We start from the raw sequence: 20,679 nt of genomic DNA on the forward strand, positions 1-20,679 counted from the left end.
AAGTTACGACTAAATTCAGGACTTCTCAAAAGAGAAATTAATAAGTGGAATAAGTCATATTGCAATGCTAGTACTGTACTCTACATTTGTATTGGATGACTCTGAGCTTCTTGTCTCAGTAGATTTTAATGTCAGCATGACATTATGGCTGTCAGCAAGTTCAAATAAGTGGTCACAATTCCTAAGCTTACTTGTAATCCACAAATAACTTTATTTATGTAAACTCATCTTGAAAAGCTTTTGAGACAAGCTTTTCAAGATGACTAAAATGCAACCAGAAAAAAAATATTCTGTACTTTACGATAACAATAATGGCGTTAACTGCTTTACAGAGCAAGACAACTCTTTGATGTCAGCACAGAATGTAATAAGGACAAACAAAAACTGCCAGACTCACCTATAAGAATGATCCATTTCTAGTGCAATTACAAGCAGCTACAAGCATTGGTGTTGTGTAGCTGATCCAAATTGCTCACACTGTGCACAAACCTCAGAATTATTCAAGGATATGCTCGTATGTAGAGCCATTCTCAAATTTACTGTATAGCCTAAAATCAAAATAATTGGTTGATTTGCTTATTACAAATATTTCACCTAATGATAGCTAGCATTCCTGCCTTCCAGAGAGAGGATTCTGAAATCTATTGCAGGTTTGGAGTGCTATCTGAGTGAAGTCTGTATGTTCTCTTTGTGTCCAAGCTGGTTTACTCCGGATGATATGGTGATACTGGTCAATTGATTGGCTTCTGGGATAACTGGCCCTATGAATGAGTGTGTGTACTGTATGTCTGTGTCTGTGTCTGTCTGCCCTGTCTGTCTCATCCAAGATGTACCCTGCCTTGCGCCTGTTGCTTGCAGAGATACAGTAGGCTCTGGCTCTCCCATGACCCTGATTTGGAAAAGGACTTTGAAGATGGATGGATGATGATCCTGTTATAGTTTTTCGTTGACAACCACAACTCTAGCTGACATTAACAGGCCTGCTCAAATACTAAGAGTATTACAAGAGACAAGTTCCATCATTGGAAGCTGATTTTTCTTCTCAAGAAATAAGGTTGGTTTAAAAGAAATATGAATGAGAATGTCCACAGAAATCATAACATTAGTTTTTTTCAATTCAAGATGTATTGTAAATATGAGATTAAAATTAATCAGTACCATGTTTACAAATTTGGTCAAGCAAAAGAACACATGAAAAAAATCTTGTCTCAAAGAGATACTGAATTTCGAAAGTTTAGGGTGAGGACAATTATGATTTTAACCCTTGATTAAACACTACTTTTAAATGGAGAAACCTTGAAAATAGCACTTTAAGGGAAACACGGCCTCAGTGTCTCAGTTAAGTAGTGAGACTTTTAAAAATTAAACCCAAAGCCTTCAAAGTACTGTGAAAGAAACTGAAAGCAAGAAAACTGCAGTCTAACTGTGGGAAGCACAGTGTGATTTAACCTTGCCTCTTCCAAATGTGCACACCGGATTTAAAGGAATTAAAAAAACAAGTAATAAACAGCAATTTAAAACCAGCAAGTACGGGTGTCAGAAACGGCAAGTTACACAGTGAGAAATGGGTCAAACGAGCTCCTCTCATTTCTTACCTTGCTTATGTTTTCAGAAAAAAGAGCCATACTGCTCTATGAAATAAGCAAAAATTAAATGCAGGCAATCTCATCCCAATGTCAAAAATACCATGTCTTGTGTCATGCAATCTGGATTCACACATTATTTTGAAAACATTTCTTTTCAAGATTGAGTTAAATAATTCTTTTTTGATCCATAAGTGACAAAGTTCATCTTTCTCTATTACTGAAATTACTGCCACTTGTGATTATAGATTAAAAGCATGTTAACACTTTTAGAAATAATTTAAGCATATTTCAAATATGAACAAACACTTCTGAGAGCTCTATTTGCAGTGCGAGATATTAAAATATGTAAATCAATTACAAGGTGAAAGCATAGCAAGCAAAATTTAATCAGAACGTACACCAATTTAGTATGTTCAACTGTACACAGAGTGACACACACTGTGTGTCTTCAGCTCTGTAGGTATTAATCTTTCCCTCACCACCTCATGTTAGTGGGTGTGTATCACAGTAAAACTATACATCTGCTCCTTAAAAAAACCTTGTAAGTAATAATGATCAAAACAGTTGCACATTTTCAGCATTGCCTCATCGATTATCAGCTTGCCCAATTTTCAATCACCATGTGTAACTATTTTTTTCAAAAAAATCCATTGATTTGCACATTTTCTTCCTAGAATCCACACTGTGATCTTTCACACAACATATGCTGTTGATTCTCTCTACTCACAACAGTTCTGAGATTCCTTAAGCAACATAATTAATCCAATTACTTTTAACAACTATTTTAAAACAGACTGTTAAGACCAATTCAGATCCTACCTGAAATTCCTTAACATGCATTGATATCTCAAAAGGAAACCTCTCTCATAGGTAAATGAATTATCTTCTAGTGTCTTGTAATCTGTGCTACTTATATTTTGCAACCTATGCAATAAAAACAGAATCAAATTATACATGCTAAATAAACCACAGAAATGTGACTTTTATTCCTGTTGATGCCAATATTATTAATAATGATAACAGTAGAAGGAGCAAGTTCACACAAAACATAAATCAAATATACAAATAAATCGGAGCTAACCTCCAATATTACAGCTTTACAGTAAAATGCAGACAAAGAAAACATCATCCAGCACTGGCAGGCAACACTTACTTAGAACATGAGTGTACAAGGCCTGCTCTAAGTCCCCCAGCATTGTTAGTATGACGTCCTGATCTAAATGAGCCGTCCCCTCCCGTGCACAGCCATCGTCCTCATCTGCCCAGTACTTGGTGCCGGTAGCCTTAGAGCCACAAGACAGGGCTGCCTCATCGTCTGACCTGCTGCTGCCTTCCTCGTCCGTGATCTCACCAACTTTTTCGGGAGGCTTGACCTCACCCCACTGGCATGTCAGCTTCCAGCCACCCGTCACCGGCAGACCAGCTTCAGCGCCTCCCCTGGGGGCTGGGGCTCTGGCAGGTGAGCCGCCGGGGAAGAGAGAATGTTCCGATTTGGAGAGCGCCTTGGACAGGGCGTTCCCATCCTGCTTGAGGATGCTTTCAGCTTCCCTCGGGTCCTCCGAATCCGACAGTTCAAACGAGTACACCCTCTGCTCCCTTTCACTCAGGAGGGTCAGGTTGGTGAGGGATTTCTGTTTCCGTAGGTTGAACGCCCTCCTCTTGCTTGGACTTTTGCCTTCAAAAATGGACAGCTCACCACCCCTCTGCATCCTTTGATTCCTTTTTTTTTAAGGTATCCACCTGTTCACTTTTCACACATTCTTCACTACAGTAGCTGCAGCAGGAGCAGCAGAGTGCTTCAACGGCATCTGAGCAGTAAAGAAGCAGGCGCACACCTTTTGAGTGGATGATCGGAAGCACTGCAAGTTACTGGGGTCCCACACTTGCACCCTGAGAAGCCCTTGGGTTGCTCATCACATAACACCACAAAGATTTAATTGATTTTTCAACAGCGAATATCCACCAGGTCTCATTCTGCAGATGATGATGAAAAGTCCTGCTGCCTCCCCGTTTCCGGCTCAAGCACAACTAGAATAATATTCAAACCACAGCACACTTATGGTCACTTTAGCCAATAACTAGCTAGCTTCCAGCCTCCCAACTGCAAATCTGGCTTCTTTTCTCTTTCTTTGCTCCCTCCCTTCTTCCTTTAGCCATCCCAGGCATGAGGGAACAGATTAATATACTGTTATCTCTCCTTCTTCTCCCAGTTCAAAAGCAAAAAGACTCTTAATTTTCCTCTTTTTAAAATTGCTGCCACACGGAAGCAAATAGGTCTCCCACGTCAAAGCTTAATAAGAACAGAAACGAGCCAGCGAAGCACAGCTTTAGGTTTGTCTCATTTTTAGTATTCAGCCTGCATTTTCAGATCCATGTCTCCTCTCTTCTGCTGCAGTGGCTGCTGCTGCTTCTGGCTACCATGGCAGCAAACAATCTTTGTGAATATCGGGAGCTGCCCAGTTCGTTACAAACAACACCTCCTAGGGTCGCTACTACTAAAGACTGAGATGCACCCGGAGAGAGGGGAAAAAATCCAAGCCATTGTGTCTGGGATGAAATAAACAATGCAGTGGGAAGATACTGTACCTTTCTTTAGTTAGTATAAAAAAAACTTTGCTTTTAGAATAAAATTAACTTTGACACTGCACCTTTAAGTTAGTGTGCTCTCTCTGTTGTAATTTCTACACAAAATAATTAAGAGTGTAAAGGTTACAAGCTGTTTTCATTTACAAAAATCAGATATCTAAACGTACAGCACTGAGCACCCTGCTGGTTTATATAAATTTTTACAGCAGGGTGGGGCTAAATGAAACGGTTGTGGATCACTTTCCACTGTGAGAAAGAAGTGAGATTTGGCTTAGAACTATTTTTTTTAACCAAAATACAAAACATTTGCTGTCATCAGTATTTACCACAAATTCCTAGAACAAACACAAAACAAATAAAAAGACAAGACTCAAAGCAGTTATGCACCAAACTATTTTAAACTGTATAGAAAGCAGACAACATGTCTTGACAGAAAACTGTCTCTCATTAAATCGCTCCAGGTAAATAGGTTACATTATTATGCTTTTCTTTGTGACAAAGAATGAGCAAAACTACAATCTCCTTATCTCCTTTGACAGATCTTTTTCCCAGTGCCACAAGGTGTTCTGCTGCATTTTGAATTTAGTTTTAAATTACACAAGGACATATTCAATAACAATAAGATGACATTGAAATTTTCAATTAAATGTTTTAAAACTTTCCTCACCTATAGTTTTTGGGATATAGATTGTGTACTTCCAGTCAAATTTAGGCTAATGTGAAAAGAAAACAAGGCATCAATAACTTTCAAACAGAAGGCTCAAGATTATTGAGCCTTCATTATTTTCTAAAATAATCAGATCTGTCAAATGTGTTAGAGCAGCCAACACATATGACAGTAATTAATAGTTTTTTTTAATTAACTGTTGAACACAGATTAAATGGTCCAAGCATTTTACAGCCACTCGCACTATCCTTCTGAGGTTACCAAAAACTCCCATAGCAAAGACTAAGTACCCAGATACAATCTTTTTTGCCAGAAACCCAATTTATCCATCCAATCTTTTACATGAACATTTTGAACAATTACATGAAATACTTCAAGATGATTGGTCATGAATGACCAACATACAAATATGTTTTACCAGTTTTGAAATATAAAAGAGATCACTATTGGATAAAGAGTCCACTGAAATACAAAAAATAATAAATAATAATCACGTAATTGTCTTAAACCACATACAAAATATGAAAATAACACATAGATCAACTATTGTAGCAAGGAACCAGGTATATGGAAATATTATAAGGTAAAGTGGTGGCTTTTAATACTCAATCATTAATTAGAACAGCAACAAAACTATTAGATAATTAGAAATCAAATACCAATATACAGTCTGCTGATGCACAAAAAAAAGCCAACCACCTGGGTTTCACATCACCAGTTCACTGGGCACATACATAATTTTATTTAAATTTTAAACAGTGAACAGATGTTTGAGTCGTACTGTTCCTTGGGATAACACATTACTGATATTACTGATTACTGATATAAGTCATGTGATTTAATATAAATGTCAGGTGTCCAAAGTTCAGCATTTGAGTTGAGTTGAAATTTCCAAATAATGTATAAAAACCTGTATAAATAGCCATTCATATCAAAATATTACTGTAATTAGTGCAAGAAAGGCAAAATATATAACAGTGAAAAACATCATAATAATGAGTAATGAACTCAATAATCTGGATGATACCAGCATAATTGAAAAGGACCAGTCTATGAGAGATGCTGCCCAAAAAATTAAGATTTTTTACTTTTTTACACAGACCAGGACTGCACAGACATCTTCTAAAAGAGAGACTGTCACCACACTGCCCATGGACTCACTTTTGTATTATCCCACTTTGTCTCTGAAACTGCTATACAGTATACTGTATGTTTCATCAAAAATATTACTTCCCTTTTGTCACTGGCTCTGACTTTTAAAAATATAAGGTTTCTATATTGTACTGGAATGTGTACTGTGTATGAAATACACTACTGCTTAGATTTGCAGCACAGGAGAATATAGATACTGTCATGACATACAGTAGGAGTCTCATTGGAAGCAACAAATTGTTCGTAAATTTGCTAATAAGCAATACTATGTGGCAGCTTCCTCTTAAGCAGAGAATAAGATAAAGGGCATCTTTGTCAAAGGAATGTTTACATTTTCTATAATGAAAAGAAATACATTTAATTAAAAAAGCAAAAAGGATACTAGGCAAATAAAGAACATTCATATATACTGTACGTATATAGATTTAAAATTAATATATTTTATGCTTTTTGTACAGGTATACAAATTAATGCATATGCATGTTCATATAACATTTAATGTTTCTCCTTAAATAATAATTCTTAAATTGCAGGCCATATGTATAGGTGTTCTAGTAATACATTTATTGGATGGAGAACTGATTAATGGATAGAAAACACAAAGTACAGGTAAGGGATGAATATTAGGGGCTCTATTGCATGGTGCTTCTAAATTAGGGTCTAATTTCTGGGGACCTTGGCTGGTAATGTGAAAAGGATGCTTCACAGCTGTGTACTGTATGTTTTTTTTTCAAACTTGTTCTGTCTGTAATGATTAACAGTTAATAAAAAATGTTTACAATAAAGAAATAACCCCTGCATCAGCAGAAAGATTGTCGTTTTTCATTTGCATTCTGGGAAGCTGTTCAGAGATTATGTGTTGGCAGCTGGTAGATGAAAATATTCTTTGGACCACAGAACATATGAAGTGGCAGTAGTGAGGGTGATGGAGTTATTCACCGATAAATACCACTTTGGCCTTGACAGACTTGATAAAAAAACACATGTATAGAGATGACATGATGAGAATTTTGCTGAATTTCATGCTTTTCAAGCAACAAGTGGGCTGGTGGTAATTTGGGGAGGAATTTTCTTTAACATAAACAGAAGATTCTTGGTTCAGAGTGGTGGTATTCGTACCGTTAGACACACTAACATTTCGTTATTCTGTTCCCAAAGGAAGTGTCCATTTTCCAGCAGAATAAAGCAAAACCCCATAATGATAAAAACATCACAAAGATCACTCCAAGAAGTGACTTCACGAAGATCACAAAAGCAAGAAGACATTGTGATAGTTTTTCTACAGTCAGGTTTTTCTCCTGACCTGAGCCCAACAGATCATCTGTGATCCTGCGCCAAGCTATCAACAAGAGATAACAATGACCTGGCTGCTGCCAGAGAACACTAGCAGAACACTGTACTGTGCGGAAGTCCTCCTGAAAACAGCTACTTTATACCCTAGCTTTTTAAAGAAATTTGCTACTAGCTCATTTCTTGAAAAAGCAGAGTACTGAATGGCCTCTTCTCGTTTGCAACAGTTCTTATGTTGACATGTAACCTTCCACAGCATGGCTCTGCACACCGCTCAGCTCCTTACATTAATATCAAACAGTAACATTTACAATATTACTAAACAAAATGTCATGTTTTACATTGCAAACTTGACATGATTATTTGATTTTTACTTGTGTTCACATATTCTGTGATTATGTTTCATATCTGTTTAAAATGTTTCATTCTATATCTGTTAAAGTATTGCATTACTTATGTGCATCTATAACCGAAAATATTAAGCAAGGCAAATTACTGAATAAATTCCATTCTGGCTGTAAGGGACAATGCTACCAGCAATCAATAATCATTTGTTCCGCATAAAACTGCAGTGCAGTATATTAGGTGATAGCAGACACTGTTTACCCTTTATAATCTGTCCTTGTGAATTCCCAGATTATAAAAACAGATTTAAGATATAATTGTGAATGTGTAAAACATGGTATTCTGGCAATGACACCAATACTTAAAATCTTTTCTTTCGGGACCTTTAGGTATATGTTCAAAGCAGTCCTCCATTTTCAAAACCTGTGGGCACTTTTAATTTATAGTCAAGTCTCATTACCTACCAGAAATCTCCTCCAGGCACTGTTTGGCAGTCTTGCTGTAAACTAGATCTGCTTTTGTGGGGCTGAGACAGGAGTCCGGGGGCGCGACAGTAGTACAATCATTTTCAGAGTATGTTCTAGAGAAATCACAAATCACAAATCATATTAAAGAGGAGCATCAACATTTTAGCACACAGGAAAGGTTCAGGTAAGTGCACAGGTACAGTACAATGAATGACTTGCATATCCAATTCGTGAAATGAGGTTGGGGCAGTGAATGTGAGGGGAATCACAGATTGCTAAAGAGGTTAGGAGTTCTATTGTTCCCTCCCTCTTTCGCTGTACACATAAAATATCTAATTAAGAAGGAAAGACTTAAAAGCAGTTAAAATAACCTTCTTTACAGTTGATTTTTAACATGCAATTCTGATGGTGTAACGCCTCTTATATCTGCATCATTGTGTTATATGTTTACATTTAAGTTTTTTCATTTTTTAGCGCAACTCTGTGTTTTATTGTTTGAGCATTAGAAAGAGTTTAGCAGAAGAAAATATTGAAAAGTATTATAACTATATAATTTTTAATATATAAAATGGATAAGAATTCCTACCTAGAGACTAATTTCTGCTTTGAACTGTAGAACCAAGAAAAGCAGAAACCTGCTGCAAACTTGAAGATAGCAATGTTGATTCCACAACAAAGTGTTTGCAACACACCTGCACATCTTGAGATAAATATTTTTCTTTTATGGGCTGTGACATATGAAATGGGTGCAACTGGGAATAGCTTTAGGATAAAATGATGCTGTATTCAGATTGTTATGTATATAACTGAATCAGTACACTAGTGCACATTTCGCCAACTGAGAAATTATACAGTACCAATGATACAACTAGAAAAATAACTTCATCAAATGTAAACCCCACAAATATATGGTAAAGCATATTTATAGTCATCAAGAAATAAAGTGGTTTTGTTTCTATTTGAAAATCCTGTGCAACGTTTGACATTTTCTAGAATGCCTTTATTTAACTTCTTATCCAGTGTAGCCAAATATCTAATTCAGAAATGATTTGCTATTATACTGGTGAAAAAAAAAAACATCTGCAAATTAGAATGAAATTGCATTGACTGAAAGTCACTTCCTATCCCTGGCACTTTTTTGCTGTTGGCTTGTGACATTTATAGCTGCCAGAGATCTAATTTCCACTGTATCAAAAAAAGGAGAAAACTGTCCCGAAGATGTCAGACATCAAATGACTATCTAGGATGCATCAGGACACCAAAAATACAACATCTGCTTTCTGGCAAAGGAGCACTGCCTGTTTTGAAGCCAAGCCATTGACATACAGGATACATAAACTGTAATACCATTCAGGTAAACACAAATATATACTGTATCTAGCATAAAATTCCAGGTATATTTCTTTTAAAAATGCTATATTAGCATAAGCCTTTTAGCTAATTTGATGTGCAATTTTTCACATATGGGTATACTAATTTTAACATTTGAGAAATTGAGAAATGTATAACTTATTATGGGTAAAAGTACAGTAAAAAAATATTATGACCTACCCAATAAAAACTGAGGTGCTTCTTCACCTTTGCACCTTTGTTAACCCTTTGCAAAAGGAGCCTGTGAAATCACTCGATGAATATGACCAATATATGGAGAAGCACTGTTTCAGAGATCTTTAAAGTTTCCTGAAAATATATCATCCCCTTTTTATAAAACGCTGGACATAACCAAAGCTAAAACTGAAGACATACTATGAGAGCTCGTACCTACAAGACAAGTAGCAATTCGACCAGATTACCAAACATGAAGTGATGATAAACTAATAAGGTTTAATTAAGTCTAGTACAGTATTTTTACTGTGTCTGACTGGCAGGATCTGGGCCTAGAAGTGAAATTGCAATTGAAATGACATTAAATGGCCTTATTCTCAGGTGATAGAGTTAACAGTTTCTCTTTGAGTGAGAGAGCGGGGAGATTAAGGCTTTTAGGATGAGATGCGGCTGAAATGTAATGTCATGTACTGTAGCCCTAGTGGCTGTGTGCACTACGTGTCCAGAATAATTTCTCGAGATACCTGTTCATTATTATTTGGACAGTCAAACAGAAATGATGTGTGGCAAGTGACTCCTTCAAGGAGCTATCCACAGCCTGAAGGCAAGTACATTTGATTCACACAGGAAATTCTCCTTAAAATATGTTTATATTGTAAACCTGTTGTTTATTGTGTGTGTGGTTGGAACGATTCATTTTTAGGGTGTTCAATTGTGTACATAGTCCCTCAACTGTGATCAATACACCAACACATTGTATTTTCTGCCTATAAATTGAACTGCCTTATAATGCTTAATGCTATCAATAAGGTTGTAAAAGCTTTACAAATTTAAACATAATTGTTTCATATAAAAGCTTTTAAAAACTCATAGAACATTATTCTTTCACATAATTCATTGTTTTGTGAATGCTTTTTTAATTTTTTTGCTGTCATTGCCCTTGAGATACAGTACAGTAGGTGAACACAAAAACCTTACAATTTTCCTCTAAAATATCTCTGCAGTAATGTTTTTGAACATAAAGGAGATTGGTAAGAAAAAGAGGAAAATGTTTCCAAAGTTTAACTGCAGAATGTGTGAACATCATGTCTACTGTGAACTGAAACAAATGGCCATTTAAACATTTTTACATGACTCATTTTTCTCACTTTTTTCGCCCATTTTGGAGAGACCATTTCAAAAGCCACCACTGCCTCCTACACAGCTAGAAACACAGACGAGCAGTGGGTGTCCTCCAAAGCTATCATTTAATGAGATCATCCTTCAATGAAAATCAGTGAGCTAAAAATGCAGATTCATGGGGTTCCATTTGGGTCCTTTCTGAGCAACTTCAACAGACCACCTGCTCTGAAGGCGTGATTTAGTGATTCAGATTGAGGCCATATGATTCCCTTTTGAAAGATGGAAAGGAGCCACTACTTGGCACACACAGTCAAGGATTCTGGCCTCCCAGATGCTTGAATGGCTCTGTATACTGCTTTCACATGCTATTTTTAACCAGGTAAAAAATACACTGATATGCTTGATGTATTCACCTCATTTTAAAAGGGTACATTTTCATGCAGGTACTGTACTGCATGTAATGGCTTCAAAATCCCCCCAAAATGTGTTTTTATCTGCACTTAATTTTTCGTCTGTTATGCTCCACTGTTTCAGATGGATTAAATCATAGCAGATAAAAAAAATATTAACAGACTGCCTCAAAATGTGTAATTAGTCTTCAGAATTCTGTTTCACTACACCTCATGTAACAGTGAAGAGAAATGACACCAACGAATTGTTAGGAATGTTACATTTCAAATGTTAACTGAATGTTTTACAGAGCAGTCTTTTTTAATTTCATAATTACTGTGAACACAGAGTCTGAGTTAAATGGTGGCACATGTCATTGGTCTTTGCCCTATACGATGTATACTGACTTTTTTTTAAGGAAACAAGCACTTACTTTAATGTCTGCATACTGTAGTGAACATATATTGCACTTTTCTTAACCAATGGATATATACTATTCAAATAAAAATCAGAAAAACCAAAAAGCAATGCATAGAAAAGGTTCTTACATAAATAAGTATTCTTGTACAATAAAAGTACACAGCAGACACAGAGCTCTGGCAACAACCTGAATAACACTACTATTCAGCAATTCCCTTACTGAAGGTGGTTTTGATGTTCTCTGTTATTTTTCCCGAGGTGTGCATATCCTGCTCCTTAATTAAACTTCATTAGCAGTAATTCACATACATATGTATTCTGTGGGATGCTCTGTGACAAAAAAAATCCTACAGCAAAATATTTTCTGCATCCAAATAGATATACAGCCCTCCCTTTATATATTTACCTGTACATAAAAGGAGCAACTGTGGCCGTGTTGGGGTGGTTGTGCTGCTGTTGTTGGGGGAGCTGGACGATGCCATTTCCCGACAGCTGTCCACCTGCTGTTGCCATGGCAGCTGAAAGTGCAGAAGTGCTGGTTGATGACACCATGCTGGTCCGTCTTCCCTCTGCTGGCGAGGACAGGCTACCCAGTGCCCTGCCGTCAGCTGGGGATTTCTGAATATAGAACGTCTGACTTCCTTTTGCAATCTTTGATTTCTCTGTGTCTTTGCCACTCAGTCCTGTAGGACTGGCGGCCGGTTTTCCTGTGGGTGTAGCCACTTTCAGGCCAGGCTTTGGAATTCCACTTGAAACGGGGATAGCATGTTCCTTTTTGACAGCTGAAGCCTTTCCTCCCTTGGGAATAAGGCTTGCGATTTTGGAGGTCTTCTTTGATGGCTCTGCTAGCTGCTCTTTTTCATCCTTGTTAGGTGTACTTGCTTTCCCTTTGCTCTTATTCTTGTCCTCCTTGTCCTTAGGCTGGGGCAAAGATTTGTTATTGCTCACAGACTTGCTGCCAGTTTTTGTGGTGGGAGTAGTTGCTTTAATGGGTTGCTTGGGACTGCTACCTGTGCACCCTCCACTGCTCTGTCTACTGTTTAAGCCTTCTACTTCACTACTCTCCAATAAAACATCTTCTTCCCTCTGTCCCACCTCTGCAGCCAGTCCCAGATTTGATGTTAGAGGGGTTCTGGAGGCAGTCCTGGGGTTTATGAGTTTAAATTTCTCTAGCATGGACTTCTGTCCACTACCAGAAGGCTTGGTCCCCTCTGACAGTGGGGGTTTGAGCCGCTCTGTGGTAGGAGTAGGTGAGGTGGCTGGGCTGGGCTGCTTCACTGAAAGCATTGAGGAGGTGGCTGTGTGTTTGACGTTCATTGATTTGCTCCGCCAAGGCTTGCTGGAGCTGGGGGAGGGGATGGCAGAGACCAGCTGCTGCCCTGTGCTGGTGGCTGTTTGGACATTTCCATTCATGCTGCCAGGCTGAGGAAGTCCTTTCACCATTTCTGAAAGAAAGCAATAGAACATCTTGCTGAGTATATGGGGAAATAAGCAAAGCAAAGCTTCTGGATTTTAAGGAATGTTGGGGACCACCAACTTAAGGTTCATTGTGTGACAGATTTTTCCTTACACCACTGCTTTCAATAATAATAAATCCTTACACTTATATAGCGCTTCTCTGGCCACTCCACTCAAAGTGCTTTATGGGTAATGGGGACTCCCCTCCACCACCACCAATGCGCAACGGATGATGCAATGGCAGCCATAGTGGGCCAATACTCTCACCACACACCAGCTATCAGTGAGACTTTAACAATCACAGCAATAATTAAGAGGTCATGATTCGTAAAGTGCAATGGGACATTTGGCCAGGACGCTGGGGTAATAATCCTACTCTTTTTGAGAAACGCCCTAGGATTTTTAATGATCACAGATAGTCAGGACCTCAACTGAACTACAGAACCTTTTTGCAGTAGAGTGTCCCCATCACTATATGTGGCAATAGGACCCACATAGACCACAAGGTGAGTGCCCTCTACTGACTACACTGACACCTCTTCCAGCAGCAACCTTAGTTTTTTTCCCAGGAGGTCTCCCATCCAGGTACTGGCCAGGCTCACACTTGCTGAGCTTCAGTGGGCTGCCAGTTGTGAGTTGCAGGGTGATATGGCTGCTGGAAATAGAGTATATGAGCTTTTCAAGACATACTGTATACTCTTTAACTGACAATAAATGCAATTCACTTATCTTGTGTGACATACAAATAAAAATAAAAACCCTTACACTTATACAGTATAGTGCTTTTCTGGACTCTCCACTCAAGGCCTTTATAGGAAATGGGGATTCCCACCACCACCAATGTTTAGCACCCACCTGGTTGATGCAATGGTAGCCAAAGTGCACAAGTACACTCACCACACATCAGCTATGAGTGGGCAGGAGGAGAGTAATCAAGCCATTTCAGGGATGGGGATTATTAAGAGGTCTTGAGTGGTAAAGGTCAGGATACAATTTGGCCAGGATATCTAGGTAACACCCCTACTCTTTCTGAGAAACACCCTTGGAGTTTTAATGACCAAGGAAAAAAAGAACCTAGGTTTTATGTCTCATGCGAAGGATGGCACCTTTTTTTACATTATAGTGTCCCCATCACTATACTGTGACATTGGAACCCGCACAGATCTCAGGGTGAGTGCTCCTATTGGCCCCACTAACACCTCTTCTAGCAGCAAACTTAGCTGTCCCAGGAGTTCTCCCATCCATGTACAGTCCAGACTCACATCTCTGTAGCTTTAGTGGGTTGCCAGTTGTGAGTCGCAAGGTGAAATGGCTGCTGGCAATGATAGTACTGTAACAGTGTATCTTTACACAGTAAAAACATAGTCCACCTTCCATTTCAAAGAGTAAATGGATGTAAGAGAGATCACTTTATTAGCCATATACAATTTCTTGCATTAGGAATTTGTCTTTTTTGCATACCTTTTGCATACTTGCTCTCCTTGAGACACACAGACAGGGAGAGAAGCTTGGGGTCAGAGGGCAGGGTCAGCCATTTATACAGCGCCCCTGGAGCAGTTGGGGTTAAGGGCCTTGCTCAGGGGCCCAACGGAGTAGGATTCCTCTGCTGGCTACGGGATTTGAACAGGCAACCTTCCAGCCACAGGTGCAGATCCTTAGCCACAGAGATGTAAATGTCCAGTAAACATTTTATTTATTCCCACAAGACAATCCTTATGGAAAGTTTCAATGAAACAAATTACAAATTACACAGATATTTCATAATCGCAACCTCTTATCATTTGTACTGTGGGAAAAGTGCCAAAACAATTTAGTAATTGTGTTTTAAATTTGGTGTGTCTCGCCTTCTTGGGAAGATAAAATATAAAGGGAATTACAATATTTTGACTACAATTTGTGAATACTTTACCAAAGTTTGTTTTTTTCACAAATGTTTTAACTATATAGCATATAAATATGTAGTAGCTTCAGTCTGCGTGAAAAGAAAGCAACAATCTAAAGGGTATTAAGTAATCAAGAACACTATGGTTTTAAAGAAATCAATGCAAACATCTCAACATCTTCAAAAGTGTTAAATAGAACATAATGACAGGATTTGATTGACTTGACTGAATGTTTGATTACAGGAGAAACAAATTAGAAGATATAATAATCTGAGGTACAGATGAGATAAGTTGTTTTATCACTGCTGTTAGGTATTTAATCAATAAAGCTTTATTGCATTCTCTAACAATAAGCTAGAGTATCAGTGCTCTTATGCATTCAATCTCATTCTGCATGTGATCAGCGTTCTGGGCTTATCTGCATTCTTACCACTAAAATTGGGGCATATAGAGCAGACTGTGCACTGTCCAAATCTTTACTTTACAGTTCCAGTGTGATGAAATCTCCAGTACCTAAAGAGCACATTAATGAGTTCTGTGTGGCAGTGCTCTTGGAGCACTTTCAAAATACTGATGCCTTACAAATAACTACAGTATGTGCTAGTGATTTACCCTTACTATCTACCTTAGTGGCCTTTTTGACTCCCACTTTTTATTTTTTTTTTCAAAACATATGTGCTTTTCTTTTTCTAATCTCCTTCCATGAATAACATGTCATGGATTTTATCACCTCTATTCTACAGAGAATAAGTGACAACTTCTATGTACTTTTCCCTGTGTTCTACTGTAGCATAACTTGATGAAAAGAGTTTTGAGGTGATGCTCACCCTGAAAATATGTTCTACAAAACAAACACTGCATTTGAAGCTACCTCAGCAGAGCTAACACTAGGTCCTAAATACCCACCCATACCCTTTATATATGATTGTATTTAACAATTGCAGTGTATTTGCATATACAGTAACTGATTAATTTTACCTCACAGATTCATACCCGTATTTAATGTCTTATAAAATATTGTACGTTTGATATAAGCCTATTTTTCATATTTAAATAATAGCATAGTATCACAATGAACACATGTTGAAGCTACAGCATTTTTACATGAGAGAGACCATTCCGATTAACTATTTCTGTTGCATGCCAATTATTTTGTTCTATTTTGAGAAAAGACAGCCATAGCATTAGAAAAGGAAAAGAGTGAGGCTACAGTTATAAAGGTAGCTTTGGTTGGAATTTATTTTGTAATTATTACACACGTCACATCAGCAACAGGATGGATTCCAATAGCTCGTGACAGAGGCTGTAGTGACAGACATTTTAATGATTTACAAAGTGGTTGGTTAAGTTATAAAAGGTAATAGAGACTATAAACTTGTCATAAGAATGAAGAAAAACTCATTCATACAACAACTCCATAAAATTACTGTCATTACTGCTTGTAGTGTTTACGAAGCAGAGCAAGAGCATTTATAACTCTCACCCATGGGGTTAAAAGGGAAACAACTTAGTAGTGAAGCCAGAAATTACCATTGTTAAATTCACTCGAGTCTGAAACATTAATGTATCATTCAGTTTCTTGTAAAATAAGTAGGGACGTAATTCTGATTATATGTATATCTTTTGCAAATTAACTCGAGGTTTGTAACTAAAAGCAGTCTTTAAAATTCCTTTACATACCAGCTGCCAGGCTTTAATGATACTGACTTTGAGTTTCCATAGCAACATACATTTTGCACCACTCACTTTATCTACTGAAAATGAAATGTCACTTCATCTATGCAACCAGCTCTTCACGTTTGTTCACAGTGCCACTTACTCACTCATTCAAGCTGGACTTAAGTGGCTTGATGCAGTTGTAAACAAAAAACAACAACAACAAAACACCACAGATTATTTATTGTTGTGCCAAAGCCAGAATATGCCCCCTTCAATGCAAAAGGACTACATCAATGTCATAAAGATGCTGTCTGTCAATCTGGTATAGGTTACAGATACTGAACGTGGCATAAACAGAACACTTTGCATTGCAGTATCAATATGCTCCAGTGACATTCATTAGAACAATGTCCTCCATTGATCAATAAAGATACAGTTAATTCTGAAAAGTAAATTTTAACATTCAAGTAATACAGTTATTAAAATACTGTACTTTAAACTTTTCAGAGGCCAAGGAAGTACTTTAATCTCCTTTTCATTCCTTGCTCTTGATTTTCAAGGTGTACTGTAGGTTGACAGGAATTGATTTAAGGTTTTGAAAGAAGAAAACATCTCAAAATAGTTCTTCATAAAACCTAGAAAAAGTCCTAATATCAGTGTAGTCCAAATTTTATAAGGCATATGTCTTCATTTCTGTTTCAAAACCTTGTTTTTCGGACTTAATATTGTATGCATGTACTGTATATAAAATGTAAACCAATCCCGTACTAGAACCTCTAACACAATCTCTTGGTTGTTCATGATATACAACAGTCATTCTACACCATCATAGGAGCTATTGAGCTTAACCTGCAGTGTATTCTTAGAAAAGAAAGTGAAGGCTTAAAGGTTTGCTTTACGTACCTAGGGAGGCATTAGTGGCAGAACGTCATTAATCACAACTCAGGAGTAGTTTAATATATATCTTGAATGGTGAGGGGCAAACCTCCCTGTCTCCTGACACAAGAATTCATCAAAGCAAAGTGCCACTACACTTTCAGAGGAAGACAAAACCTAGCATTATTTTGGTCAGACTTTGGTTTGCAGAGAGTAATTGTAAAAACAGTACTGTACAAAAAGGGTTATTGTAAACTTTGATTCAAGTCTTCCATAAATCTGCAGTCCTAGGCCTGCCAAAGCAAACAATGGGATATATTTTCTTCAGCTGAAACCACTGACTGCTTCATGTTTTCTTTACAGTGGCCTTCATTATAATTCAAGCATAAGACAAGAAAGTGCCACAATGTTCAAACCTAGGAAAATAGCATGACAGCTCTAACCCATAGTCTGCTCCACAGGGTCACATTTGATACTTGCACAAATGCAGCTCCACTCTAAATCTGCAATGTATGCCTCAACAAACAAACCTAAATCTTATTCATAAACTGTTCTTGATAGACTACCATTGTGTTTTAAGTCTTTACAAAACCATACAGGTATTACAAAAAACTGTGTTTTATTTCGTATATAATCCAGCCATATCTAACCTCTTTATCTAATACAGAGTGTGATGAAGCAGAAGCCTAACCCTGGTAAGCAACTGGCACAGGGCAGGACACACCCTGGACAGGACACAAGTCCATCTCAGGGCACACAAACATACGCCCAGTACTGTATGTCTTTGGTCTGCGGAAGGAAACTCATGAAAACATGGGAATAATACACAAACTCCACGCAGAGAGCACCCCAGGAATTGAACCCAGGGTCACAGCAATGCTAACCACTGTGCCACAGTACCACCCTTTCAGTATATCATTTAAAGTTAAATTATAACACTAATCGGTACTCAGTTCATTGTACATACTGAACGATAAGAAAACATTTGACACTTCAGTATCATACTGTTGTAATCTTTGTACGATATATTAATACTAGTTGCAGTCAATTATATATTGCGTGTTAAGCATAATATAATGTGCAATAATATGCACCATCGAGTGGATTATCTCTGGGAATAAAGTACTATTTCTGCAATGCTGTTAGAGAAAGCAATACCAGAAAGAAACTGTACATCCACCTGTGCAATACAGAATACAGTCAAGGGTAAACTAATTTTTAACCTATTTCAACACACGAGAGTGTTTTTCTTTGTTTCAAACAAATCAAACAAATTTAATCAATTATGCTTATTCACAGCTGCAGCATGTGCACAGGTGGGTATAATGCTGATATGGGCTTCAGGATCTGGAAAACTTCCAAATTAAATGTGTTAAATCCTCTGTGTGCTCTGCCAGACAAATTAGCGATGTCAAGTAATCCATTTCTATGAAGATATTGTGAAGATTATTTGATCATAAGAAAGAATACAAATGAAGGGAGGCTCATCTAAATCACTGGGTTTTAAGAATCTTAATGATTCAAGAATCTCATTCAGAGATTTACTAAGAGATCCCAAGAATCTGCCTGATTTTGGTTTGGCAGGTTGTTCCAGACTCACATAAAGAAGCACCACCTGTTGTCAGGCTTGAAAGCACTTCACTTAATTAAACTTTCCTGTCCTTATGCAATCTTAACTGTTAAGACGGAATTGTGTTTTAGCTTTAATATAACCCACAAATCCACAAATATATTATTTTCAGAAATGCTGTAAGATTTTTTTTTGGGAAATGGTGGGCGGTATTGTTGTACTCTGACTACCTGTACCTTAGTAAATGCCATATGCCCACGGTATCAGCAGTCACAAAGTTGGGTAACGTGAGTCCAGATTAGCCCAGAGCCCAGGCATTGATATGATCGGTTTTGAGTTCACTTCCATTATCTCCTACCTTTCTCGTTGCTGCTTGCATATTGGAGAGGCTTGTTTTTGTCTATGCTGTTAAAGCTCTGACTCCTCCTGTTTAAATTTGATGCTCCTTGGACCTTGCTGGCACTGCTGCCTGCAGCTGGCCCCCTTGAAGGCCCAGGAAGTCTGTAAAACAAAAAGACAGTGATTAAGGCTTACTAAGAGACCTGCCATTCAACTAAACACTGACTCTCAAGGGAGAAACTCCAATGCTTTTTTGCACCCCAGCTTCAAATCCTAAAATTACTTCTCAATTCATATAGCAGAAGGGGAGAATGAGGGTTGGGCAAGGAGGATGTGAGGCGGGTGGACGGTGGAGCCTTTGGTACTATCAGCCTCTGTGTGTAACTAAAACTAATTTGAACGTTTTCTTCAGATGTTGCAGCCGCAGAAAAGTCACAAGTTCAGGAATTACAAGGCAAACAGAATTACTCAATTAAAAACACATTAGCATAGTCAAAAAAGGCTGCCAAGCTCCACCAAACTATCATACCCTGCAACAGAGCCACATACTACTGTATATCTCTGCATTTTAAATAAGTGAGTAACATACGGTAAGGCTTTTCAGCAACTGAACTTTGTCTTTATTTACCTTATTATGAAGGCATTCCTGCAATGCTCAGTTCATTTTGACACTAATTCTTTCAGTCCAACTGAAACCAGAATTAACTACTGAACTTACTTTTTCAGTGCCAACATAACATCCATCCATCTATTTTCTAACCGTTTGATCAAATACTGGGTTGTGGGGCAGCGGGAGCCAATCCCAGCAAGTAACAGGCACAGGGCAGGATACATCCTGGACGGCTCATCACAGGGCACACACAGACACAGACACACACACTCACACCAGGGCCCATTTTCACTGAAGCCAGTTAACTTACCAGTATGTCTTTGGACTGTGTGGGGAGACCCACACATACATGGGGAGAACATACAGTACATCCATGCAGATCAAACTCCAGTCCCCAGAATTGAACCCAGGCCCCCAGTTCTGTAAGGCAGCAATGCTAATCATTGCATCACCATACTACCCCCAACTTTACATGTAACATGTATTTGGGTATTACAGTAGGACATATGACATTCTACCATTGCACATTCAGATCACTCAGACAACAATCTTTACTGAACCTGATCATTCTTGTTCATTCTTGTTCGAAGTGAATCAGCTTGTAACTGCATTACTCTGAAAATGTATCAACAAGAACAAATTATATCTGAACTATAAATCTGGTAATGCGCTTCAGAAGATATAAAATCATCAATGGAATGAATGTGATGTTTT

At 37.9% G+C, this 20,679-nt stretch overlaps 1 protein-coding gene across 3 annotated transcripts in view; it reads right to left on the minus strand.

Annotated features, from left to right (window-relative positions):
- Positions 1-20,679, minus strand: part of nav3 (neuron navigator 3) — a 205,588-nt gene that overhangs the window by 91,551 nt on the left and 93,358 nt on the right. For all 3 annotated transcript variants that reach the window (XM_088923320.1, XM_088923319.1, XM_088923318.1), the window contains 3 exons: positions 19,375-19,517; positions 11,977-13,015; positions 8,091-8,206 (listed from right to left, as the gene is read on the minus strand). In XM_088923320.1, the coding sequence (XP_088779446.1) occupies positions 8,091-8,206; positions 11,977-13,015; positions 19,375-19,517 (1,298 nt within the window). The remainder of the gene's footprint in view (positions 1-8,090; positions 8,207-11,976; positions 13,016-19,374; positions 19,518-20,679) is intronic.

The sequence above is a fragment of the Atractosteus spatula genome, chromosome 8 (assembly GCF_055471065.1).
Source record: "Atractosteus spatula isolate fAtrSpa1 chromosome 8, fAtrSpa1.hap1, whole genome shotgun sequence".
Taxonomy (NCBI): Eukaryota; Metazoa; Chordata; class Actinopteri; order Semionotiformes; family Lepisosteidae; genus Atractosteus; species Atractosteus spatula.